A 27670-nucleotide genomic window follows, 5' to 3' on the forward strand; every position below is an offset into this window, starting at 1 on the left:
CCGTCCGTGGAGGAGGCAGGCTGGACGATGGGGCTGGACAGCGGGGCTGGAAAATGGGCTGGACAGCGGGGTTGGATGATGAGCTGGACGGTGGGGTCGGGTGATGGGCTGGACGGCAGGCTGGCCTGGGTGCCTAGACCGCACGTGGCCCAGGAGCGCCCACTCCCCACTGTGGGCCCAGGGAGGAGGCTGGTCCTCGACCAGTGAACGTGTCCGTGTCTGGGGCACCTGGCCGTGCACCACGGGCCAGGCCAGTCCACCCTCGCCCCGGGCTTAGGAGGGGGAACCAGGCCCCGCTGGCCACTGGGGAATCCAGGACCAGGTAGGAACAGGGGGGCCCGCACCCCAGAGCTGGGGATGTGCAGAGCTGGGGCAGCGGGCGCGCAGGCCTAGCCCGGGCCCCGCTGGGGTGATGGACGAGGCCCGGGCTCCGGCCGGCCCAGCGCAAGTCTGGTCCAGGCCGGGCGGCGACTCCCGGCCCCCGCCCCTAGGTGGCACCACCGCTAGAGCCCTCGGCTTCACCGTGGGTGCGGCCTTGCGCATGCGCGGCTCCCCTAGCCGCGTCTCCCCGGCGGGCCCTCTGCGCCTGCGCACCCGGCGCAGCCCGTGTAGAATCGGCGGGTTTCCGGGAGTCGCGAGGGCGCCGCGCAGCTTGCTCCGCGGCCTGCGCGCGGCCCGCCGGCCCAGCAGAGGGCGCCCGCCGGCACGACCCTCGGTTTCTGCCCCCGGTTCTTCCCTTCCCTGCTCCGAAGTGTGGGATTTATCCGAACTAAGCGGGCGGGGAGGCTGGAGGAGAAGCTTGCCTAACAGCCGGCCGAGGCGGCCCGCGCCTGAGGGGAGCCCGCCCTGCAGCCCGGGACCCCGGCCGAGCGCAGCCCCGCCTGCGGCCTCGAGAGCGGTACCCGAGGACCCGGCGCGGCCAGAAGCTCTTCGGAGGAGCCAGCATTAAGGCCGAGGGAGCGGCCGCGAGGTACCGTCACCTGTTCCCTCCCGAGGGCTAACCGAACACCGCCCGTCGGTCTCCCAGGCTCCCCGAGACCACAGTGCCGGTGGGACCGGGAGTCGTGCAGCCCCGCTCTGGAGCGAGCGTCTTCCGTACCCTCCCCGCCGCCCGCCTCAAGCCCTCACACCGTCCTCCATCATTTCCTCTTCAGCCTCCCCCTCCCGCCGGACACTCGGCGACGGCAGTTAACACACCTGAACCCGCCCATCCTCAACCTGTCAGTTGCACCGGGAAGCCTCCCCGCGGTCCCGCGCCCGTCCCCACCGCCCAGCCACGCAGCTCTGCAGTCACCCCCTCAACGACCCGCTCCGAAACCCCACAGCCTCCTCTTGGTCGACCCGAGACACACACTGCCCGAGTCCACGCAGTCCTGCGCTCCCTTGCCGCACCCGCCGCAGCGTCGTGCTCCAGGCGGCCCCGGCACCCTGGGGCCCTAATACTCAGTCCTGGGTCTCCACCACCCCTACCCTTCCCCGGCAGCGGACCCGCAGCCTCCAGCTCGCCGTTTCCGCAGCCGTCTCCACGCCGAATATCCAGCTCCCACGGACGGTCCCACCGGGCGGCTCAGGCACACCCCCCCTCACCAGGTCTGAAACAGAATTCATCACCGTCTTCCTCGAAACTGGCCTCGTGCACACTTCCCCCCATTAGGTGAATGGCACAGCCATCCTGCCACCCTTCCCACCAAGATGTAAGGCACCCACTGGGTGTCACACGCTGATCTGAACATCTAGCTGATACCACAACGGAGAGCGTATCAGACGAGACCTCTGCCTTAGCAGGGCTGGTCCAGTGATCACACGCGTCCCGACCGCGCTGGACGATGTGGAGGACGGGTACAGGGTAGCAAACAGGATGGGTCCCAGAGGTCGTGGAAGGCTTCCCGGGGGCAGTACCTAAGCTGTTCCCGGAAGGACCAGCAGGACTTCACTAGGTGAGGATAAGGCGTCCACCGTAGGCGGAGAGGAGAGTGGACTGGAGGGAGCTGATCACTCCGCAGCCGATTCCCCCACAGAAGTCTCTCCACTCCATCCGTGTCCCTACATCACCAGCCTGGCCCACGCCTTCATCTTCTGCCTGGGTCACAACAGGCTCGCAGGCCTTCTCCCACATCTGCTTATAGCCTTCAGTTCATTCTCAGCCAAAATCAAAGCTAAGCATGTCTCTCACACACGGGTCAATCTTCCCTTGACTTCAGGGTCAAGCCAAAAGCCTGGGCAGACTTATAAAGCCCTGTCTTGTCTGGGCTCTTCCAGCTCTGCAGCCCTGTGTCATACACTTTATACCCCACTCTCTGGATTCCCTTCAGGTCCTCAAGCCCCAGGGCCTTGGCACACGCTATGCCACTTTCTCGGGGAAGCTTTCCCCAACTCCCATCCCCATCCAGTGCTCCCCTGTATTTACCATCAGAGGACCCTGTCCCTCTTCCTTACAGGGTTCTATCAGTTTGTGACTATGAGTCTGTGCTGATCACGTGACTGTTCTCCGCAAGAGCCATCTCTGCTCTGCTCATTGTTTCCTTAGTGCCCAGAAAAGCCCATGACACAAGCACTCTGACACCCCACCACTCTGTTGTGGGATCTTACCTAGGCCACTTTACCTTTGTGGCATCAGTGTTCTAATATGTAAAATGTAACCAACACTTGCCATGCAGACTTGCTCTCAGGAGCGAATCCATTATTTAATGGATAAAAAGCACCTGATAGAAGTACTATCCTCAAAGTTAAGAAATAAGTTACGAGAGACTTTCAACAGAACAGAAGAGATGCTCACCGTTCCAGCTTTATTTTCATTTGGTCACACATGCTTTAAAAAACATACACACACGCCTGTAAAATACCCAAACATCAGGAGTCAGAAGGGCATAAAACAGGGGGCTTACAGGTGGAAAGAATATCCTAGGCTTCAGAACAAACAACCAACTCACAAATTTCTTTGTTCAAAACACAAAAATATTCTGTTTTTAATGACATTTAAGTTTTTTTGGTTTTGTTTTTTTTTAAAGGAACATTTTAGGGACAAAAACTAAGCTTCTTGTATTGCCTGAGGCAGGGCCTGGCTTTTCTTCCTTGAAGGCCTTTTGCAAAATACAGAACCAGCATTTGCTGGCCTTGATGTTCTCCACTCCCACCCTGCCCTCTGGAAGTGCAGGGCTACAGGGCATCCAGGATGTGGTCGATCTTGGTGACCAGCTCCTGTCGCTTTCCCGAGATGAGCTTCTCGTTCTCGATGTACGTGTCTTTCTTGAGCTTGCCAGCCACCAGCCGCTCGGCCTCCACTGCCGACTTCAGTACCAGCTCCTTGACCTGCGCGTCCAGCTTCTGCATTTCGCTCACCTGGCCGAGGCAAGAGCAGGGCAGGGCTCGAGTGTCCTCCGCGGCCCCGCCCCACAGACCCACCACCTCCCGGGGCAGAGGGGCTGCTGTGGAGGGAGAGGCCAGCTTCACCCCCTGTAAGGCCTGTTCCTGCAAGCTCTGGGCCCTGTGAGCCAGGCCCTTCACCACCCCCGGCCCCAGATGTAGAGAGACTGTAAGGATCGAGTGTGGAAACACCGACACCGCCCGGCACAGTGCCGGACACATGCAGGCACTCAGTGAACGTTTGTTCTCTTCCCTCCCACGGCCAAACTTGGCCAGGGACTTGGTCGGGCAGAGGGCCAACGGCAGCGGGCGGGCGACTCCTGTTATCACCACCTGGGTGTCAGGCTGAGGCCTTTTATAGCCACATTGATTCAACACTCAACAAATACTTGTAAGCCATGAAGCCAGGCACGACTCTACGCTCTGGAAAACAGCAGTAACGACAGATGTGGCATCTCACCCTCGGGAAGCTGACGCACAATAAATACTTAAGCACACGAATACATGGTTTCACAAAGGGGCGGGTGTGCGGAAGAAAACAGCACAGGGTGCGGAGAGGGAGCAGGAGTGGGTGGGGGTGCGTGGAGAGGGTGGTCGGGGGCTCAGAAGGGCACCCCGGGGGCTTTCAGCCTCATTTACAAGCGCCAAGAACTCATGCAGCACGTCCTAGGCAGGGTTCCTGGTGCTTCACATGCACTAACTCATTTCACATGACCGCTGTGAGCTCAGTAAGGATTAACAGTTCCCCCATTTTAGAGATGAGGAAACTGAGGCACACAAGTTAGGTAACCTGCTCAGGTTCAGAAAGTCTGAATCAGAGCCTGGATTCAAACCCACAATTCTAAGTCTGCGTGCTTCTCCCTGCAGCCCGAGCAACCTGGAGCCTCGTCCAGTCTGGCCTCCAGGAGAGGAAGCAGCTGCTCTCAACACCAGTGCTGTGGAGGCCAGCAGCGCTTCCTCCAAATCCAGCTCACAACCAAAAGCTGAGATCTCGTTCCACCCCAAGGGTCGACACCACGCGACGCGGCCATAACTGGGCACGCCCACCCCACAGGCCAGCGGCGAGCAAGCCATGTTGGGCAAGGCAGGAACGAGCCGGGTGACTCGGCGGCGGCAGGCACTTACTCTGTCGCACAGGTCGGAGCCCTCCGTCTTCAGCCTGGACTGCAGCAGCGCCACCTCGCTGGCCAAGGCCTTGTGCTCCGTTTCCAGGCTCTTCTTGCCACTGTTGAGGGTGGACACGTCCCGGGACTGTTTGTACCTATTGACTGTCTCGTCAAAGTGACGGTAGAGACCTAGTCTCTTGTTGACCAGGGTCAAGACCTGCTCTGTGATGCAGGCCACCTTCATCCTGGCTTCTGCAGCCGGATCCTGGGGGAGAGACACCGCGTGTGATGACATCAGCCCTGAGCCCACTTCGACCTTCTCCTCCCAAGGAGCACCCACCACTATAGCACACGAACGAGAAAAGCCGCCATCTTGGAAAGTCAGAGAATCACACTCTTGCCGACACTGACCCTGGAACAGTTCAGCAACGGGCAGGACGGGACAGGAAGATGAAGCAGACGTTCACATCCAAGTCCAGCAGGACAGACAGACTGGTATAAAAGGGATACTAAAGCCAGGGTGCACCGTGAGAGGGGTATGAGGTGCTGAGAGAGGAGAAATTCCATCTCGGGCCGGGGAAGACTTCCAGGGCCTAAAGGATGAAGCCCAATCTCCTTAGCCAGCCACGGCCCTTCAGACACGACCCCATGTACTCCCCAGAATCCCTCACCAGTGGGCTACTGCAGAAGCCCTAACCGGGCATGCTCAAAGGCTGACTCTGGCCTGCAGAAGGTCGATTTGGCCCACAATTAGTTTTTTTTCCTCAATAAATTTTCAAAGCTTTAAAACAGAGATGTATACACAGGAAATCGGTTGAATAAACCATGACCCATCCATACAGGAGAATCCTCTGCAGCTATAAAAAAATAAGTAACAAGGAAGAAAGCTCTCTACGAACTGACATGAGTGATTTTCAGGATACGTTAGTTAAGTGAAAAAAACAGTGAAAAATAGATATGCTGTTGCTACCTTTTGTGTACAAAAGAAGAAAATAAGAATTAAATATCGGCCTATTTTTGCAAAATAAACAAATCAGAAAGGCTACCTAGGGAACTGATGAAATTGTTCCCTACAAGGCAGGGTGGGACAGGATGGAGGAAACCACACCATTTTCAAGTTCTCAATTTAGAACTTTGTTAATGTTTTACAGTATCACAACCAACATTAAATATTACCAATGATGGAGGAAGAAACCAGAATAAAATTCAAGCATAAATGAACCTAACTACCTTTCAAATGAGTAACATGGGAAAGAAGAACAGAGCAACTACCTTGGGATCACAGTACTCTGACACTATAGTCTCAATCTAAAGACAAAAAGAGGGCTTCCTGGGCTTCCCTGGTGGCGCAGTGGTTGAGAGTCCGCCTGCCGATGCAGGGGACGCGGGTTCGTGCCCTGGTCCGGGAAGATCCCACATGCCGCGGAGTGGCTGGGCCCGTGAGCCATGGCCGCTGATCCTGCGCGTCCGGAGCCTGTGCTCCGCAACGGGAGAGGCCACAACAGTGAGAAGCCCACGTACCGCAAAAAAAAAAAAAAAAAAAAAAAAAAAGAGGGCTTCCCTAGTGGCACAGTGGTTGAGGATCCACCTGCCAATGCAGGGGACATGGGTTTGATCCCCAACATCGGAAGTTCCCACATGCCACGGAGCAGCTAAGCCCATGCACCACAACTACTGAGCCCACACTCTAGAGCCTGCGAGCCACAACTACTGAGCCCGTGTGCCACAACTACTGAAGCCCAGGAGCCTAGAGCCCGTGCTCCACAACAAGAGAAGCCACCACAATGAGAAGCCCACGCACCTCAAAGAAGAGTAGCCCCCGCTCGCCACAACCAGAGAAAGCCTGGACACAGCAACGAAGACCCAATGCAGCCAAAAATAAATAAATAAATAAATTTATTTTAAAAAATAAAGACAAAAAGAACTGCCAAGAAACCTGGCGCTCTACTGGTAAGTTTGGTGTTTGTAGTGGTACGAGTGCAGCAACTGTGGAACTGTTTTGTTTTGTTTACAGACTTCAGCAAATAAACAAACACACTGATGTTGGGATCCAGGCAAAGAACTCTGCGGTGTTAGACTGGAATAACTCATATTTCAAATACCACATGTATTTATCTCCCGGCTCTGTCTGCTGAAAGGGCTGAGGAGCAGAGATGCTCCAAAAGCAGCAATCACAAGCAGCTGCCAGATCATGGTCTCCAGGTACCATTCTGCACTGAAAGGAACCGGAGCTCCTTGGAGAAAGTACAAGATATGCCAGAAACGTATTGCTGCACACCACAATAAGGAAGTGCTCAAAAATACGATGTAGACAGAAAGACAGTCAAGCCTGGGACACTTGAGCATCAAAAGGAACAGCACAGTGGGCAGTAATCCAATAAAATAACACATGAATCCAAACGAATAATGAACCAATCAACCAACAAGAAAAGCTTTTCCTTATAGTAGAAAACCACCTAGTAAGGTAAAAGGCACCATAGTTTTTCAGCCACCACAACTATCAGATTCAGATAAGAATTAGTAATAAATACTGTAACTAACGGGTGAATATATATGATATTTATATAGCCTCAAACAGATTATATATTAATTGCAAAGAGAAAAATAGTAACTTTACAGTGAATAAACCAAGAAAGGCACCAACTCAACCAAGGAGAGTCAGTATCACCAACCCCGGACCAAATGACATCAGGTACCTCCCAACGCGATGCACTGCAGACACAGCACCACTTTATAATGCTCTTGCCAAAAATGCATAATCTGAATTTTCAAGGAGAAACATAAGAAAGCTAAATTACATACAAAGGCTGAGGAGTGTCCCAGATTAAAGCAGACTAAGGAAATACGACAACTAAATGCAATGCATCATCCTTAACTGAATTCTGAAGTATGAAAAATAATGGCTATAGAAGTTACCCTTGGGGTGATCAGCAAAATTTGAGCCTGGACTGGGTGCTGGTTGTTATTAGAGCAACGTCACATTCCCGACTTCGATCACTGTGCTCTGGCTGTGTGAAACAGGGCCCTTGGGGTCAGGCTGTGCACACGCGTTAAGTATTCAAGGGAGGTGGGCAACTTAAACGGCTCAGGAAGGGTACGTACGACAGCGAGGCCAAATGTTAACCTCTCCGTCCAGGTGAAGAGTGCACAAGAGTTCGTTTTACTATTCTTGCAAAATGTCTAAATGCAGAATTATTTTAAAACTCGGGATTTTTTAAATTAATAAAACCAAAGTAATTTTTATAGCTTAGAAAATGGGGATATGTCACAGTAAAACCTAGACTCAGCCCTTCTGCGTGACAAGGCCAGCAGCTACCCCGGGGCAGCCTCACTGGTCTACGGAACCAGCCAGACCAACGTCCTTGCTCATTAGTACCAACTGCCACCCACAGGCCCCAGCGAAAGCCTGCCATGCTGTCCCACAAGCTGCTCCCTCCAGCCAAAGGCCCCGCCCCACCTCTTCTGCCAGTCACTTCCCCGGGAGCCTTTCTGGGCACACGCTCTGCCCACCGCCTCTGCCCATGGAACTGGCCGCCAGCAGCAACCTGTCTCCTTCAACAGCGCATGTCTGTGACCATAGCAACAAAAGGAGGGGTCTCTAGGGTAACGGTCAGCTGAGGCCACGGGCAGGGCAGAGGCGTATGTCGCGTGGCCGGGCGCTGGGAAAGCGAGTCAAGCGCACTCTGCAGGCAGCTGAGTTGGGTACCTTTGTGATGGAGAAGTCCAGCCTGACGTAGACGATGACGGTGAAGAACAGGACGTAGAAGGCAGCCACCACCAGCAGGGGCTCCTGCAGCATGAGCACCTTGTTGAAGGTGTAGTGCACCTGGGGGGAGCCAGGAACACACGCTGACACACAGGTCCCCCGGGACTCGGAAACCTGGGGGCGAAGGGGCCTCGCCAGGCCTACAACTGTCCGGGCTGCCCCCGCCGTCTGCCCCACCCCCGCCCCCAGAGGCGGCTGTGCCCAAACCACTCCAGGCAAGGAGGAGAGGGTGGCAAGCCCCTGACCCTGCAGCCACTCTCCAGGGAGGAGGCCTGGGAGGCAGGGCTGTGGAGCGCGTACCACCATGTCCTGAATGTGCTGTTCCACCAGGTTTTTCTTGTGGGCCACAATCACGGGACGGCCAAACGTGTCCAGGTAGGTGTAGTGCAGCTCATCAGGGGCTCGGCTGATCTCGTAGGGACTGTCCACTTGGATGTTCCTAGATGCCGACGGGAGGAAACTGAGCCTCAGACAAACGGCACTGACCCGCCAGGTTCACAGTGAGGATCCAAGGCCCAAGGGGTCTTCCAGGGTCACGAGTTCTACTCCACTCTGCTCCCCTCCCACCACAGGGAACACCCAACCCCCTGAGACCGCGGACCCACTGTCAGAAAGCCCTGAGTATGAGAATGTTCTGTCGCCCATGCCAAGGGCAGGTGGCCCTGTGAGCGTCCACTGGCTTCTGCCAACTGGACTCCTAGAGACGCCGTGGCTCTGTCCTTCCCCAAGCCTGGTTCTTCAACTTAGGCCAACATTTGATGAGATCCCTTACCCTTCCACATTCCTTCCTTTCTGCTTAAACTGGCCAAAGCCAGCTCCCTCTGTTTATAACCATGGAACCTGATGTACCATCTGAGACCACCCTCCCCCCCCACCTTCTGAACCTGGTGTGACACGCCCAGGACAAGACAAAGCCGCCTCCACTATCCCTCCCCTTCCTAGGAGCACAGCCCAAGGCCACCCAGCTGCCTCAACTCTGCGGTTCTTTCCTTTTGCCAGTCACCTCATCGGGCTCAGGCCATCACTCTGGCCTGCTGTGAATCCTGCCCCTGTCATAGAAAGGGCTGTGTTGGGATAGCTCATAAGCGAATCTTGTGCCCTCACTGAGTCAAATGTCTCAGTTTAAACTCCAACGGAAGCCCCTCTGCGCCCTAGAACCCTACGTCCCCCTGAGGTGCCAAGAGGGGCACCACCAGGAAGGGAGACAGGAAGGGAGGTCAGACTCACTTGGCCCCCTCTGGCAGGATGATCTTCACAGTCAGAGAGTCTATCACTTGTTCATCAAACACGTGGTCCACAAGCCTCATCTTCAATGCATACTGGTCTCCTGGAGGGTCAAGCAGACACAGCTGTGACTGGTTTTGTGCGTGTCTTTCTTGTAAGTAAAGTACTAGAATCTAGGCCCTGAATGTCACAAAAGGAGACACCAGCCACCACCGACTGTGTGCCTTCAGTGAAAACACATCAGCTGAGTCTTGCTGAAAGGATCGACCTGAGTCTGATCAGGCTCCAGAGACAGCTGTCAATGGACTAGAAATACGGAAGACAGAGGAATGTGCTGCCCTGCACTCTGACCCGCAATCAGCAAAATCCAGACCATGGGCTACACGACAAATAAGGTCAAGTTCTTCAACAGATAAACCATGAGGAAAACAGATGGAGGAGGAAACTATGGATTACTAGAGGCTGACAAGACAAATCAACTTTTTTGAAAAACGCAGAACTAGAGTATCTAGAGACATACAAGTGGGTGACAGATCGATGAAGAAATTCAAGAGAGTGGCTCCCAAAAGGGAGGACGGTGATCACTGTTGTGGGGAAAAGAGGAGGTACGTGAGGGCCTTCCGAGCGGCTGGCAAATTTCAATTTCTTGACCTGAGTGATGGCTACAAGGTGTTCCTCTTATAATTTACTGAGCTTTACATTAGTTGTGTGTGATTTACTCTACTTTATTTTGCATTAAAAAGGTTTTAAAAAGAAAGACTTGGGGCTTCCCTGGTGGTGCAGTGGTTGAGAATCTGCCTGTCAGTGCAGGGGACATGGGTTCGAGCCCTGGTCTGGGGGGATCCCACATGCCACGGAGCAGCTAGCCCCGTGAGCCACAATTGCTGAGCCTGAGCATCTGGAGCCTGTGCTCCGCAACAAGAGAGGCCGCGATAATGAGAGGCCCGCGCACCGGGATGAGGAGTGGCCCCCGCTTGCCGCAACTAGAGGAAGCCCTCGCACAGAAACGAAGACCCAACACAGCCATAAATAAATAAATAAAATTTTAAAAAAAAAGCAAAAGAAATCTGAATGAAGTATGGTCTTAAAAAAAAAAAAGAATAAATAGCCTTAAAAAAAAAAAAAAAGAAAGACTTGGAAATATGATAAAATGTTTATAATCAGTAGTTCTGGGTGCTTGTGTAAAAGTGTTTATTATTCTCTGAATTTTTTATTTTTTAAATATTTCAAATGTAAAGAATTTAAGCAGTTCCTTCTTATGCTAGAACTGGGGGTAAGAAGCTTTTTACTGTCCTATGTGAACTGATTACCATATGCAGGTATCACTTTTACAACAGTAATTTATACCCACCCATGAAAAGTTGTTGCTGATATCCCAGCCTTCCTAAGAATGACAAGAGAATACCCTCTCCCCATCTAAAAGGACTGGCAATTATCTCACACTCACACACACACACACACGACACAACACAAAACAAACCCACAGGAAATTAAAGAAAAAGACAGTCTTTCCCTTTTCAACTCTCTAACAATTGAAAACTGACCCAAATTATACAGGTACTCATAGCTTGGGAGGTTGTAGCCGACGATGTAATGGGTCTTCCACCCGCCAAAAAGAGGAAAGCGAGGCCGGATTTCCATCTCTACAGAGTCATCCAAAATAAGAAGGTGGCTGGTGGAAACATTGCCAATCTCATCCCGATAATAAACATCCTGTGCAGCAGCAGGAAGGATGGTCTGCAAGAGAGTGAGTATACCTTCTGAAGACTCCAGAAGCTGACGCAGAGGAAGTGATCCTAAGTCCAGAAAAGACTTCCTGCACCAAGCTCTTCATCACATAACTACTTAATAGTCTCCAAACTGTGAACAACCTGAGGAAAGTCTAACTTCCCCCCAAAGGCTTCAAAATATCTAGATGCCTCATCTGCTTCTCAATCAAGGTTGGTACGTAGCCAAATTCTTCTAAACAGTAAATAACAGACTCATAAATACCTTTGCAAATGCTAAAGACTTAATACAAAGGTAAAAATGATCTGTTATTTTGCAGGAAAGCAAACTAAAGATGGAGGAAATCACATGAAATCGCTAGGTGGTTTATGGTTTACTTATGAAAGGGGTTTCCACCTAATATTTTTAACTAATTTTTTAAAATCTTTACTTATTTTTAATTATTTATTTCCAAATCTGTAAGCATATTTTGATAATCGAGAGGAAAATGTAATGCCTTTGTTCGCACAGTGAGCGCTTCTGTAATACGTGAAAATGCTTCTAGGATTTCATTTATAAGACAGAAAAAGATACAAAACTGTATATGCAATATGATCAAATGTTTTTTAAAAACAGTATCATAAAAGAAAAAGGAAATATATAAAAGAGTGTCAGCAAAACTAGTGCCTGGGTTTGTTTTTCCTTTTTCCATTATTCAAATTTTCTTTAAAAAACATGACTTACTTATACAAATGGGGGCTTTTATTTTTTTGGGCCTTGATGCTAGTTCCCCAACCAGGGATTGAACCTGGGCCACAGCAGTGAAAATGCCAAGTCCTAACCACTGGACCGACAGGGAATTCCTGGGGGCGATTTTTTTTTTAACATTCTGTTGGTTCTAACACCGTCACTCAACTACCTGAACACCAGTCAATCCCAACGACTGTCCATAATTGGCTACTTTCAAAAAGCAAAAGAAAGGACAGATGTGATAGTCATAGTTTCCCCGATGTCCAAGTCCAACAGTCCATACCTTAAAAGAACGGATGGAGGAGACTCCACTATCTGGCTGTCTCTGGTAATCATAGCGCGAAAAAGGCCCCTTCAGCACAGCCCCCGTGTGCTTCAGGTCAACGTTTTCCTCCACAGCAATGTTACCCCAGTGGGAGACCTCGATGACTCGGGTCATGCTGGTGATGGTCAGGAAAGGGCTGTTGTTCTCAGAATGTACTTTAAAAGTGTCCTGGAGAGGAAGGAAACAAGCAGCTCAAAGTCTGGTGACAGAGGAATCAACACTAGCTTAAAGCAAATTGATTGGAATCAACCTATGCATCAGTACCAGGACGGTTAAACTGTGACACATCTAATGTATGCAACAGAATGGTTAAACTGTGCTGTCTCTAATGTAATGACATGGAAATATTCACGATATATTATTAATGGGAAAGATAGAATACACAACGCTGTTTTAGGTTCCAACGTAAACATCATTTGTTTTACAAACAAAATTGTCTATACTTCTTATTTTAGAGAGACTATGTGAGAAAAAGAAAACAGAACCTGAACTGAGACACATGAGAATCTCAACACAGATAGGAAACAGAATTACAGATTATTTCTACTCTCTCCTTGTAGTTCTTGTTTTCCAAATTTCTGCAAATGAGCTTTTTAAATTGATCTTTTTAAACCAATTTTTACAGTTTTAAAATAAAATAAAATCTTAAGCTGTAAATAAAGAAAAACTGTAACTAGGAAAGAAATATAAGATCTAATGAAGACATAACCTCTCACCAGTGAGCTAACAAATAACTCATAACTGAGGGAGACACGTAGCATTACTGGATTGTTCTAACCTGAAGAAAATTCATCTGGAAAAGTTCACAGAAGAGACTTTTTAAGATAACATTTATGGAGTTGACATGTATGTATGTATCAGGCACTCTTTATGAGCTCTGAATAAGCACATAATTTCATTTAATCCTCAAAACATCACAATGAAGTAATTACTACTTATCCCCAATTTTACAAATAAAAAACCCAGAGGCCCAGCAGTTACTATTAAGAAATCTTTCTGGTCACAGATACAAAGAACAGATTGGTGGTTGCCAGAGGCATGGGTGGGAGAAATGGGTGAACTGTTTTGTTTCTTTTTAATTTAAATAAACTGAATAACAAATTTTTTTAAAAGTAAAATTACAAAAAGACCAGAAAAACATCAAATTAAAAAGCTTTTGTACAGCTAAGGAAACTACCAACAAAATGAAAAGGTTGCCTACTGAATGGAAGAAGATATTTGCAAATGATACAGCCAATAGGGGATTAACATCCAAACTGTACAAAGAACTCCTACAACCTGACATCAAAAAACAAAGGACCCAATTTACAAATGGGTGGAGGATCTGAATAGACATTTTTCCAAGGAAGCTATTCAGAGAGCCAACAGGCAAATGAAAAGATGCTCAACATCGCTAATCATCAGGCGAATGCAAATCAAAACCACAATGAGCTACTATCACTTCACACCTGTCAGAATGGCTATTATCAAAAGATAATAAATAACAAGTGTTAGTGAGGATGTAGAGAAAAAGGAAACCTCATGCACTGTTGCGGGGCATGTAAACTGGGGCAGCCACAACAGAAAACAGTATGGAGATTCCTTAAAAAATTAAAAATACAACTACCATATGACCCAGCAATTCTACTCCTGGTATTTATCCAAACAAAATGAAAAACACTCATTAGAAAAGTTGTATGCACCTCAAAGTTCATAGCAGCATCATTTACAACAGCCAAGATACAGAAGCAACCTAAGTGCCCATCAATAGATGAATGGATAAAGAAGATGTGAGATACATACACACACACACACACACACACACACACACAGTGGAACACTACTCAGTCATAAAAAAGAATGGAATCTTGCCATTTGTGACAACATGGATGGATCTAGAGGGTACTATGCTAAATGAAATAAATCAGAAAAAGACAAATACTGTATGATTTCACTTATATGTGGAATCTAGAAAACAAATGAACAAAATAGAAACAGAGTTATAGAGAACAGACAGGTGGTTGCCAGAGGTGGCGGGGGGTCAGGGAAGGAGAGAAATAGGTGAGGCACATTAAGAGGTACAACCTTCCAGTTGCAAAATAAATGAGACAAGTGTGAAATGTACAGTGTGGGGAAGTCAATAACTATGTAATATCTTTGTATGGTGACATATCGTAACTGCGCTTATTGTGGTGCTCGTTTTGAAATGTACAGAAATACTGAATCAATATATTGTATAACAGGAACTAACACAGTGTTGTAGGTTAATGACACTTTGAAAACCAAAAACCAAGCAAACAAACTCATAGAGAAAGATATCAGATTTGTGGCCCCCAGAGGCAGAGGCCGGACGGAGGGAGAATTGGAGGAAGTGGTCAAAAGGTCCAAACTTCCAGCTGTAACATAAATAAGTACTAGGGATGTGACGTACAACATGATAAATATAATTAGCACTGCTGTACATTACATATGAAAGCTAAAAGAGTAAATCCTAAGAGTTCTTATCACAAGGAAAAAATTTTTTTCTATTTCCTTAACTTTTTTTTTTTTAATTTCACAGCCCCTCGTCGCATATAATTTATATATGAAGCACCAAAACTGGAGCCAAGGTCTGAACAGGTACCTATTTCTTTAATTTTGTGTCTGTATGAGATGATGAATGTGCACTAAGCTCCCTGTGACAATCATTTCATGATATAAGTCAAATCATGATGCTGTACTCCTTGAACTTACTCAGTGCTATATGTCAATTTAATCTCATTAAAAGTGGAAGAAAAAAAAAAGGACAAAAGGACCAGAAAAACACGTTTCTTTCCCAAAAGTCCAAGAAGTAGACAAGATAAGGTTATTTTACTTCGTTATTTTATTATAATTGTAGTTAACAGCATTTAATGCCAATACCGGCACAGGTATGGGGAAACTGGCAGTTTCATAGCGCTGGTGCCATAATAAATTGGCTAAATTTTCTGAAAAAGCATTTGGCAATACAGCAAGAGATTTTTAAATGTTCATACGCTTTGATTTGAAAACCTGTACTTCAAAAACTCTATCCTGAGAGTACAGAGCAAAGAAAAGATAGAGAAAGGACAGCTGAGCATTGTAGCAATAGCCTGACAACCACTGAATCTCAGCGACAGATGGCTGTTGTTTACCATACTCTATACTTCTGTGTGTTTGAAACGTCCCATAATAACAACATCTTTTTTAAGCCTTCATCACTCCCTCTGCCTTTAAGGCCCACGCCCTAGGCTCAGCAACACCACCAGCCGCTAACCCCAGCCACCAGGGCCAGCAGAGCTCACATTTTCCCATCCCCGCGCCTTTGTCGCCTCTGCCCAGAATGCCTTGTTTCCTGCTCCCCCAAGTCCCACCTCCTTTAAAAAGTCCTCCTCAAGCCCCAGCCTGTATCTGAACTCCCAGAATGAGGACAGTGAGCCCCACGGAGTCACTTCTCGGCAGGTTAAAACTGTGGGGATGATCTGACATAGTGCTTTGGATTCCCACCCAAGCCCCTCCATGCGTAGTCACCCCCGCAGGAGATATGCTCTGCAGCGGACAGGGGTGGCCTGGACTCCACAAGGGCCCACCTGACTGTAGGCAGGGACATCGCGGAAAGGTCCGTAATCCAGGAGGTCCTCGGAGCGCGTGGGGTTCCCCAGCTTGGTGAAGCTCTCCACGTTTCGGGAGGCGAGTTTCACACGCATGGTCTGTGTCTTGGTCGGGTAGGGAGAGTAGAAATAATGGTTCCCCTCAAACACCACAAACTGTTTCTCCGACTGGGTGATCTGGGTTGGATATGGCTGAAGCACATGGGTATAAACGGCTTCCACAATGACTGAAATCTTGGCCCCGGGATCAAGAGCGACTGGGAGCTTGACGGTGAAGAATCTCCCGCTAGAGCAAGAATGAGGAGAAACAAGAGAGATCAAGAAACTGAAAAGAGAGCAGCAGCTTAAAGTCACAGCAAAATTTTGTACCAAGATAAAAGCAGTTACTTCTAAGAGATTACCTTCAACCTATTAATTTAAGCCTTTTTAAAAAAATTTATTTATTTTATATTTGGCTGGGTTGGGTCTTTGTTGCTGCACGCGGGCTTTCTCTAGTTGCAGCGAGCGGGGGCTACTCTTCGTTGCAGTGCGCGGCCTTCTCATTGCGGTGGCTTCTCTTGTTGCGGAGCACGGGCTTTAGGCGCGCGGGCTTCAGTAGTTGTGGCGCACGGGCTCAGTAGTTGTGGCTTGCGGGCTCAGTAGTTGTGGCGCACGGGCTTAGTTGTTCCGCAGCATGCGGTATCTTCCTGGAGCAGGGCTTGAACCCGTGTCCCCTGCATTAGCAGGCGGATTCTTAACCACTGCGCCACCAGGGAAGCCCCTTCCTGCTTTTTAACGTGTGTTTGAAAACTATCCTTAGTAAAGTGTTTTAAAATAAATAACAAGTGCCAGGCCCCCTGCTAGGTACTGAGGTTAAAGCAGAGAAGAAGGCAAGTTCAAACCCAGGCTTCATGTTCAAAGAGCTCAGTCTACCTCCCGCGAAAAAGCATCACTTTTGGGCTTCCCTGGTGGCACAGTGGTTAATCTGCCTGCCAACACAAGAGACACGGGTTCGAGCCCTGGTCCGGGAAGATCCCACATGCCGCGGAGCAACTAAGCCTTTGCGCCACAACTACTGAGCCTGCGCTCTAGAGCCCGCGTGCCACAACTACTGAAGCCCGCACACCGTAGAGCCTGTGCTCCGCAACAAGGGAAGCCACCGCAATGAGAAGCCCGTGCACCACAACGAAGAGCAGCCCCCGCTCACCGCAACTAGAGAAAGCCCGCACAGCAACAAAGACCCAATGCAGCCAAAAATTAAAAAAAAAAAAATAATAATAATAATAAAATAAAATAAAAGGCATCACTTTCAGTGCCCTGAAGGCTGGCGAAGAGGTGTGGTAAGGCTGTCTACCCCTTGGAAACAGGACGGTAGCCAAGCAGTGATGGGAGGGTGTCAGCTGAGGCAAACTGCCTGCAGGTCTCACCCACCAGTTTCCCATCTATTGGCTGGGGATCCCTACCCCCATAGATTAGAGACCTGATCTGGCACGGAAGTAGCTACTTTCCTGTTGTGAAACACACTGCCACTCTCAGGGCAGTCCAATTTCAGCACTAGGACTCAGAAAAGACATCATAAATGGGTCCAGAATGCAGGAAACCTGTCGCCTGCTACCACACACTCTGTTAACTGAGACAGCCTCTAACATGCTGGGCCCATTCTAAGCGGCTCTCCTAGTTATGACTCCAGCCCTGAGGTGATAACCTACAACCAGACAAGGCAAGATAGACATAGATATTCTGACTGTTACCTTACCTTTTACCCTTAATTTTGGTTTCTCGTACTTCCAGATTGTTCTCTTCCTCATCCTCTCCCTTCACCTGTAAAAGGACAAAGGAAGTTATTCTTTTTTGTCTTTTAGTCTCTAAATTTTGAGTCAACAATTAACTAACTGCCGCAGAAGTCCACATTAAAACATTCAAACCACCAGAACTTTGCAAAGATTGAATTCTGGTTTCAGTAACAATTTTTCAAGTGAAATACAAGAACACTGTCAAAAGACCTACTTTTGCACTGAATAAGCTGTATGATATGCTCTAGAAAATCATAATATTTTCCTGAATGATCAAATACACGCATACAAATTAAAATTACGCTTCCAAATACAGTTTACACTTCCAAATAGAAAGGCCAGAAAGGTTTCTTTCTGGACGTTTTCTTCTTCATTTACATTCCAATATGGCTATGCATAGAAAAACTCCCAGTATTATTTTTATTTTTTCATTTTTCATTTTGGCTGCGTTGGCTCTTCGTTGCTACGCAAGGGCTTTCTCTAGTTGTGGCGAGCAGGGGCTACTCTTCGTTGCGGTGCGCGGGCTTCTCATTGCAGTGGCTTCTCTTGCTGCGACATGCAGGCCCTAGAGTGTGCGGTGCGGGCTTCAGTAGTTGCGGCGCATGGGCTCAGTAGTTGTGGCTCAAGGGCTGTAGAGCACAGGCTCAGTAGTTGTGGCACACGAGCTTAGTTGCTCCATGACATGTGGGATATTCCTGGACCAGGGCTCGAACCCGTGTCCCCTGCACTGGCAGGTGGATTCTTAACCACTGCACCACCAAGGAAGTCCCTATTTATTGTTGTAGAAGAAAAGTCTCATGCATAACCAAAACTGATTTTACTTGCGCAAAAGAAGTTAACAGTGGCAAAAGCAATGGCCACTGTGTGGCACACTCTTTTATTATCCTTCATTGCAACCAGCTGTGCAACCAGGAAAAGGATGCCAACTCCGGCAGCCTGCAGGGTCTTTCTGAGAAAGAGTAGGCAACTTGAATGAGACTGTGGAACAGATTCTAAGGAAAAAACTTACTTACACACACAGCACTGATCTCTTTGCCAACCCAACCTCCACCAAAAGAAAAAAAATTTAAGACCACCTTTGAAGACTGGAGCAGTGCTTCCCAATAGGGTATACAAAGCTATAATGAGAAAGCTATTTGTAATATTTCAAAAAGCCTAAAAGTTATCATACAATCATCCTCAACAAAGTTGTACAGCCTAATAAAAACAACAAATTTCACTACTTTTACTAGACTCCTATCACAGTGGGAACATTCTAGTATACTTGTGCTTATCAGGAACTCTCATCGCTCAGTTATATGTTGATTTGCCTTAAGAAATATTTATTATCACTTCTAAATATTTACTAGATTCAATGTGTAATCTAATAAAAGGTTAGAGAAACAAAATATTTCAAATATAGGATCCACATGAAAGCAAAAATAGTACGATGAGTCTCTGGTAGTAAAAAGACAAGGAACCACTGGCTCCTAGTCGATTATCATCACGGCCTCCTCTACCAGTTCCTAAAGTTCTACATGTAGTGTTGAAGATAATTCACTGAAACAATTTCTAGCGACCTCACCAAAGCCTCCCAGTCAGTTGTTGGAAAATACACATCTTCCTGGTTAAGTTTATCATCCAGTTACGTTTCCCATTGGGACAGGGGTACAAGGGAGCACACACACCCGTTTCACTCATCTCACTCTTGGACTAAAAATCAAAAAATGGTTCTGAATAAATCTGGTGATGGGACTACAGGTTTTATACCCCAACAGAACCCTACCTCACACCATCTAGGCCAGAAGAGGCAATGTCGTACAGTGAAGAACACACACACACACAAAGCGTGAAACAAACTAACCGGACTCTTTATTCTAAGACATCATGTAGGAGGTTAAACAACTTAACCTCCCAGACTACAGTCCTCACCAGGAGAAACAGTACACCTCGAAGGGCTCTTACGAGAGTTAAATGAGAATGTACTTAAAATACCTACCACAATACCCGACACAGGTAAATGCTCAATAAGACACCAGTACCATAACCCAGCTTGTAAGCGCTCTCCGGCATGATGGCCAGATAGCTTCTGCTGTCGTCTTGTTATACTGTGGCAACCTCACTAGATGATAACTAGCTTTTATAAAAGAATGGGATTTAACATTCAGAACATTCAAATGAAGTTTTAATTCATCCTTCCACAAACCTTTAAGTAAAACTGCGTGTTTCATCATGGACAAAGCATGAGAAGGAAACAGGAGTCATTTCAGAAGCATGATCTCCATAAAGGCAACTTTATAGCTCCCAATTCAGCAGTCAGGTATGCTAAGAAGAAATACGACACTGGAATGACTATTCTCCAAACCAGTAACTGGGTAATCACTTACTGGATGGTGTTTAAGGAAAACAGTAATAGAAGGCAAACCTCTGTATACGTATATTCCCTCTATTCCCAAAGCCAACACTGAGAGGCGTAAAAATGATCACGGAAATGCATGGCAGAACAGAAGCAAAGTTGGGAGGCATTTATTGCGTTACGGTAAGAATGAGAACCGGCCGGGGAGAGGGAGAGAACTGGACTTTCCCCTTCTGTACTGTATTACTTGCACGAGCTTTTAAACTAACTTTAAGGAAAAGGAAATTTTTTGAAGCCGCCGTTCGTAACCGTAAGAAGTGCGTTATATTAACAGCGGTTTCAAACGATTCCAAACTTGGAAGCAGGGGAGCTGCTCCATTTGCGATCGCACTGGACGGAGCCCACCTCCCTGGCGAATCCGCTCTCCGGCCGCACCACCGCGCGGCGCCCCGCAGGCCACGGGCCCAGCCGCCCACGCCGCCGGCCGGGGCTGACGTGTCCGGGGCGGGGACGGGCGCCGGTCCTCCCGGCCGGCCCGTGTCCCCGGGCCCCGCTCACCTGCACGCCGAGGTACGCCAGCTGGGCCTCCAGCTCGGGCTCCAGAGCCAGCAGGAAGGAGGCGACGCGGGGCGAGGAGCTACCGCCCGCGTGCGCCAGGACCACCTCGGCCGTCACCTTGGCCAAGTGGCTGCTCAGGTCCACGGTGCGCTTCACGTCCTCGTTGATCAGCGGCGGCGCATCCGCGGAGGCGCGGCCCGGCGCCGGGGCCCAGGCCCCGATCAGCAGCAGCAGCGGCAGCAGGCGAGCTGCGGGCGCCTCCATGGCCGTGAATGAGCTGGGCCGCGGGTGGCCCACCCGCTCACGCACCCCGTGTCCGCCACGGCGCAGCCGCCCATTGGGCCCGCCGGCGCCCCAAGATGGCGGCGCCCAGGAGCGAGGACCCCGTCTCCATGGCAACGGGCGGCCCGCCAGGCGCCTGCTTGCGCGCCCTGGCCGGTCTCAGGTCCCTGGAAGCGCCCTGGCCGCCCCACCGCTCTCCCACAGAGGTAACACTGACAAAGATAAGGGACGAGCACAGGCTGCGTCTGTCCACAAGAAGTGATGATGAGTGAACGGTATGTTACTTTTTAGCTTAGAAAGTACTGCCCCCAAATTCTCCGTTAAACATGAAGCCATTTTCATTCTCTTTATTAATTCATCCTTTCACTACTTCAAGAAACATTTATTGAGCTTTAAGTTGCATACCCATCCGAAAGAGAGGCAGTGAGACATCCTTTTAATAGAGAACATACTTTTGATGTGGAAGAATGAGAGGGAAGATGTCTTGTAGACGGTGAGCAGTCTGGGCCACAGAACTCCACAATCCTTTTGAGGAACTTGCATTAGTTCCGTTTGGGGGAATGAGACCCAATCTAGGCCAGACTCGCTCTCCCAGAAGCTGGAATCTGAAGGCAGCAACTACACCTGAAAACTGCAGAACTGATTCATGTGCGCTGGGAGGCCTGCAGAGCTGGCCAGGGTCCCGCTCTGATCCCCAGCTTCTCTGTGATGGGTTCGTGCCCCGGCCCGGGAAGATCCCACATGCCGCGGAGCTGCTGGTCCCGTGAGCCGTGGCCGCTGAGCCTGCGCGTCCGGAGCCTGTGCTCCGCAACGGGAGAGGCCACAACAGTGAGAGGCCCGCGTACCGCAAAATAAAAAAAAAAAAAAAAAGGAGGAAGGAACTCATTCCACGAGGCATCATTACCCTGATTTCAAAACCAAAGACATCACAAGTGAAATCAAACTACAGACCAATGTGGGGTTTTTTGTTTTCTTCGATAAATTGATTTTATTTATTTTTGCTGCGTTGGGTCTTCATTGCTGCACGCGGGCTTTCTCTAGTTGCGGCGAGTGGGAGCTACTGTTTGTTGTGGTGCGCGGGTTTCTCACTGCAGTGGCTTCTTTTGTTGCTGAGCATGGGCTGTAGGCACGCGGGCTTCAGTAGTTGTGGCTCGCGGGCTCTAGAGCGCAGGCTCAGTAGTTCTGGCGCACGGGCTTAGTTGTTTTGCGGCATGTGCATCTTCGCGGACCAGGGCTCGAACCTGTGTCCCCTGCATTGGCAGGCGGATTCTTAACCACTGTGCCACCAGGGAAGCCCCCAGACCAATGTGTTTTATGAATATATGTGCAAATATTCTCAACAACATATTAGCAAAGCAAATCCAGCAACATATAAAAAGAATTATATACCATGATCAAGTGGGCTTTCCCAAGAATAGGAGCTTGGTTTAACATCCAAAAGTCAATTAAAGTAATACACTATAATAATAAAATAAAAATGAAAGAGAAATGAAGATTCCCAGATAAACAAAAATTGAGAGAATTTGTTGCTAGCAGACCTGCATTCCAAGAAATAATAAAGGGAATCGTTCAGGCTAAAATGAAATGACACTAGACAGTAACTCAATTCCAAACGGCGGGGGCGGGGGGAAGAGTACCAATCAAGGTAACTACGTGGGTAAATATAAAAGACAATATAAAGTACTTTTTGTTTGTAGGGTTTTTTTTTCTTTCTTTCTTTCTTTTTAATTCTGATTTAAAAAATAAACTGCATAGAGAATTCCCTGGCGGTCCAGTCGTTAGGACTCAGCGCTTTCACTGTGGGGCCCAGGTTTGATCCCTGGTTAGGAAACTAGGATCTCACAAGCCGAGGGGCACAGCCAAAAAAAAAAAAGACTACATAAATCATTAATTATACACATTATGTAGATACAAGTGCAAAGGCCTGATGTTCCTGTTTGCTTTGGTTTGTATTGTCCAGCATGAATGCCACTCATAACAGTAAGGACGATATTTGACAATTTCAGTGTTCAACAGAAAAATAGGGTGAGGTTTCCTTCCTTCATTTCTTCCATGACAAGGCAATAATACCTGTGCATTTGCACACCTGGCTTAACAAATCTTGTCTATTTCCCAAGGACAGAAACGGCATCTTCCCTGGGTCCTGGACTCTTGCCCAGGAGTGTGATGAGGATGAGGATGAAAACTCTCAGACTTGCCCTTAACTACAGTGCTGCCATTAAGGTGCTAACTGATCACCTATGTGGGAACTGATACCAGATACAGAGGTTATTTTTGCACTTTAAAGAGAGGTCTCCTGAAACCCTGGAATGCATCCAAACAGCAAGCTACCCTGATGGAATGGGAGGTGGTCTGATTGGTGGATTGAAGCAGGTAGAGCAGGTAGTTATCTAAAGAGTCCTCAAATCACTGTATTTGCACTTATGACATAGACTATAAGTGCTACGCATCTTGGAAGTGTGAATCCCAAAGACATCTAGGAGCCCTACAAGGGAGGCCAGGCTGCCAGACTCCTGCGACACAGCCAGGGCTGCCTCCGGGGCACTGCCCAACAAGTCAGGTCCCTGAGGGCTGAGAGAGCTGATAGCCAGGTCTACCAGAACAAAGTCAGGTCCCTGAGGGCTGAGAGAGCTGATAGCCAGGTCTACCAGAACACCAGCCCGTGGGGACCCATCACCAGCCACAGATAAGGGACAACTTCTGGGTAGGCCTGGGGATGGTGCTTCCCTGGCCCGTGCCGTCTGCTTCACGGACCCCCTGGACACCCTCCAACGTGTCGCTGGCCTCGTTCAAATGAGCAGGTATGTTCATGCCGCGTCTGCTCCGCTGGGGGCCCTCTGCAGAAGCTTCCTCAGCTCCCGTCATTAATGTCCCCACCCCGTGCACCACGCTGCCCCCACTGTCCTTTATCACTTCAACGCTTCCTGCCCAGGAGGATCCTCCAGGAGACCTGTGCAGACCCCGGGCGGCCCAGGGGCCATCCTGCACGGGGTTGTTAGAACTATGGAGAAGAAACGGACGTTAAGAACCAGGTACTGTCATCCGAAAACTCAGTCCTCGCAATAACCCCCCGATTAAGTCATGTTACCCATTTTACAAAAAGGGGGGACGGATCTCCAGGCCATCTTCACCGGGGTTTAGCAGAGTGGGCAAGGAGGGCGCGTGTTCTCACCCGTAAATGGTAACAACAGCACGGGCCTCCCAGGAGGGGGCGAGGTAACAGACCACGCAGACCCTCAACCCACGAGATCCCCGCCCGCAGCCCCGCACCATCGCCGTTGCGCACGCTCGGGTGCCACCCCAAGCCGCGACCCTGCTCGGCGCTCACGTCAACACCCCACCCCCAGGAGACCCGGAAGCAGAATTCCCCGCAGGTCAAAGCTGGCGGCGCTACTGCGGCGCCGCCGCCAGAGGGCGCTCACGCCACCTTTGTTGGCTCGCGCCTCACGGGTCAAGTCAGCGGCCGGTCCCGGAAATGGAGGGCTTCGCCGTACAAGATGTACAACATGGCGGCTTCCTGTGTGGCGGTACGGCACGCTGAGAGGCTGGCCTGTTTCTGGGACACGCGGGGATTGTAGCAGTCTCCTCGCGAAAGACGGCTCCGGCGGAGTTTCCCGGCGTCTTTGTCGTCGGGTAGGTGGCCGAAAGCAAGAGATGGCGGCCCCCACTCTGCATGGCCGGAAGTAGAGGCAAGCGTGCGGCGTGGCCCGTGGCCCGGCCGCCGGCGCAGGACGCTCGTGGTCTGCCGCGGTGGGGCGGCCTTTGGGGCTCCCGGCCCTTCCCGAGCTCGGCTTTGGGCCGACAGTGCCCCGCGGCCACGTTAGGGGTTCCCTCTCGGCCGTTTAGGGCGGGGCGCCGGTGCCCTCAGCTGCCTCGCGTGGACGCGAAGGCTGGCCTTCTTGCCTTGACCACGAAACCAGGAATAACCAGGTGACATGAGTTAGTCTCTCCTTTCAGAGGAGTGACCTGCGGTCGCTAGAAACCGCAAGACGGTTCCTACAGTAACGTGGACCCAACCCCAGGAGACACTAAGTGAAAAAACCAAAGCGCGCAAAAACGTGTGAGGATGTGCATTGTTGGCGGGTTTTGGGTGTTTTTTAAAAAGGCCCACGAGGGTAGAGATGCCCACGAGCTCGCACAGGCAGAGTTCCAGCCGAAGGGCTGAAACGGGCGGTGAGGAAGGCAGCAGAGATGGGAGGACGGGGACGGGGCGGGGGAAATAAGTTTGGGGATATTTGAGTGTGTGATCTAAATACACAAAGTCTTTTTATGAGGTTATCACATCATAAAGCGAGAAGGCAACGTTAAAAAAAAAGTAGGTTTTTTCAGCTGGAACCACGGTGGTTAATAGATTCATGAGATTGAATTTGTGAGGATAAAATTTTAAAGGTCAGTACTGTAGTATCAGTACTTGCTGCAAAGGTTTCGAACCGATGAGACGACCTGAGTCTTGAAAGCGAGATTTTTGTGTTTTTTTTGTTTTTGAGGCGGGGGAGGAGGAGCCGGGCAAACAGAAGGCGCTCAAGACCCGTTTGTTGAATTAATGAATGAATAAATGCCTTTTTGCTACAAGCACACATATTTTCAGTAGGTTCAGTTGCTGGTATATGTTCCTGTGTTTTTAGAGTTAGTACCATGGAACACAATGGCAGCCTTGACTTAGAAACTGAAGCAAGTTCTGCCTTAAAATCATCCCGAAATGTCTTCTTAATGTTTAAAAAATAAAGTAGTAGCAGTTTCAGAACTGGTATTGGTTTTGGGAATCACATATTTCAATATGAGAGCAACGTCCTCCTTCCTGAAGCGACTGACCATTCTTGAGCTTTCCCAGTGTGCCGGTGCTGGACAAGTGGGCACCCTTGCACGTACCACTCGGGCCTATGGTATACACATAATGCCATAGCTCTGGTGATGGAACTAGATCGAGTTAGCCAAGTTCCTAAGCTGTGCTAAATGCTCAGGAAAGAGCATTTACTATTTGGGGACAACCCTGAGTTGCTTGATACATTTTTGCCTCTGGGACCTTATAGGGGCTTTAAAAATATGTTAGTTGCCCTATGGATCTTACTTTTATTTTTATCATCTTAGAGGCCATATAATGCAAAGAATTTAGCTCCGTATTGTGTATTGTTGAGTAAGTTACTTAACCTTTCCAGACTTCAATCTCCTCATGAGTAAGACGAGAATCACAAAACCTCTTTCATAGGGTCACCGTGAAAATGATTAGAGACAATGTATGTAAAGCACCTTGTGCAGGGCATACAGCAGGCATTCAGTAGTGGTTTCTAGTTCTGCAGTATTTCAACCTCAGGGTTAAGGAACTAATACTGCACTCAGAAGCAGGAGAATTTCTCTGCAGGGTAAGGAGCAGGCGGCCACAGGGTGACAGTTAACACAGGAAGCCTGCAAGGAGAAGTGGGGGCCAGCAGGTCTGCTGGCTTCAGGGCCCCCGGCTTCCCGTCTCCAGTGGGAGAATGCGGATATGGTCTGCAGGCCGTTTGCGGAGATGCCTCCTTGCTCACAGCCACCTGCACTCTTCAGCTCACAGGCACCTCTTCGGAGCGTCTTCCAGTGCCTTTCAGAGGCCTCAGCCTCCGTTTCTGCGGCTCATTGCTCATATTTCATTGCTCATTTAATATGGAACACGTACCACGTATGTTTAAAATTTTTCTTTTAGTTTAATAGTGGCAAGGTACACATAATGTAGAACTCAGCATCTTAATATTTTTAAGTGTACATTTCAGTGGCGTTAAGTACATTCACACTGTTGTGTAAGCAATCTCCAGAAGTCTTTTCATTTTACAGAAAGATGAAACTCTGTACCCATTAAATAATACCTCTCCATTTTTTCCTCCCCTGAGTCCCTGGCAGTCTGTCTCTGTGAAGTTGACTACTCCAGGGACCTCATATAAGAGGAGTCATAGAGTATATTTCTGTGACGGGCTTATTTCACTGAGCATGATGTCCTTAAGGCTCACCCACTGTAGCGTGTGTCAGAATTTCCTTCTCTCTAAAGGCAGATTAATATTCTCGTGTGTGTCTAGCACTGAAGGGGAGCAGAATACACCCCCCAAAATGTGCCACCTTGTCATGTGAATTATTTTGAGCCAAAGGCTATCAAGACCCAGCAGTTTCAGGAAAAATTTTTACCTCTTCTTTATCAGCCTAAAAGAATTTAAATAGGGGGCCAGCCCCTAAAGAAAGCAGTTACCAGATATGACTTATTTACGTTAAAGACTAACTGTGGCAGGGCAGACATCTAATCACCAGACATCCGCTCTTCTCAGGTGCTGTGAATGGCCCTCCTCCCCTCTGCAGCCCCAGCTTCTATCCGTTTCCTAGTTCAGGGATGCAAGCCTCAATTGCCTGACTGCCTTTGGGTCTCATTTTTATGGGGCTCCCATACCTATGAAGTTAAATCTGTTTTTCCCCTGTTAATCTGCCTAATGTCAGTTTAACCATTAGACCAGCCAAAGAACCTAGAAGGGCAGAAAGAAAATTTTTCCACCCTGACACCACATTTTGTTTCTTCATCTGTCAGTGGACACCTGGGTTGTGTCTACCTTTTGGCTGTTGTGAATAATGCTGCTGTGAACATGGGTGCGTACGTACTTTAACATGAAGTAATATCTGATAGGATTATAGAGACTAGAGTGTGTTTTTATATAGTTGCATTTGACGAAGTAATTCTGAATCCAAAAAAATGCACTATTAAGCTGTTTACAAGGTCATTAGAAGATTTAAAAGACGTAGTTAGTCATTGTGCATCATGGGTCATGACGTGGCCCAGTGATAGGACACAGGTTTAAGGTACTGTGATGATCGTGGATTCCCTTCTGCCCTGCCAGTGGGTTTGGGGGATTTTGTGGATAATCTTATTTAGAGATGGCATCGA

At 49.0% G+C, this 27670-nt stretch overlaps 1 protein-coding gene across 1 annotated transcript; it reads right to left on the bottom strand.

Annotated features, from left to right (window-relative positions):
- Positions 1 to 2772: 2772 nt before the first annotated feature.
- On the bottom strand, positions 2773 to 20781 carry RPN1 (ribophorin I). Its single transcript, XM_079713529.1, has 10 exons — positions 20494 to 20781; positions 17564 to 17628; positions 15808 to 16114; positions 12200 to 12409; positions 11004 to 11196; positions 9463 to 9562; positions 8536 to 8674; positions 8176 to 8295; positions 4489 to 4734; positions 2773 to 3339 (listed from the first exon to the last, which is right to left on the bottom strand). Exons 1-10 carry the CDS (start codon positions 20755 to 20757, stop codon positions 3157 to 3159), a joined length of 1827 nt encoding a protein of 608 aa, XP_079569655.1. The 5' UTR covers positions 20758 to 20781; the 3' UTR covers positions 2773 to 3156.
- Positions 20782 to 27670: the final 6889 nt, after the last annotated feature.

This window comes from Hyperoodon ampullatus (genome assembly GCF_949752795.1).
Source record: "Hyperoodon ampullatus genome assembly, chromosome: 10".
NCBI lineage: Eukaryota > Metazoa > Chordata > Mammalia > Artiodactyla > Ziphiidae > Hyperoodon > Hyperoodon ampullatus.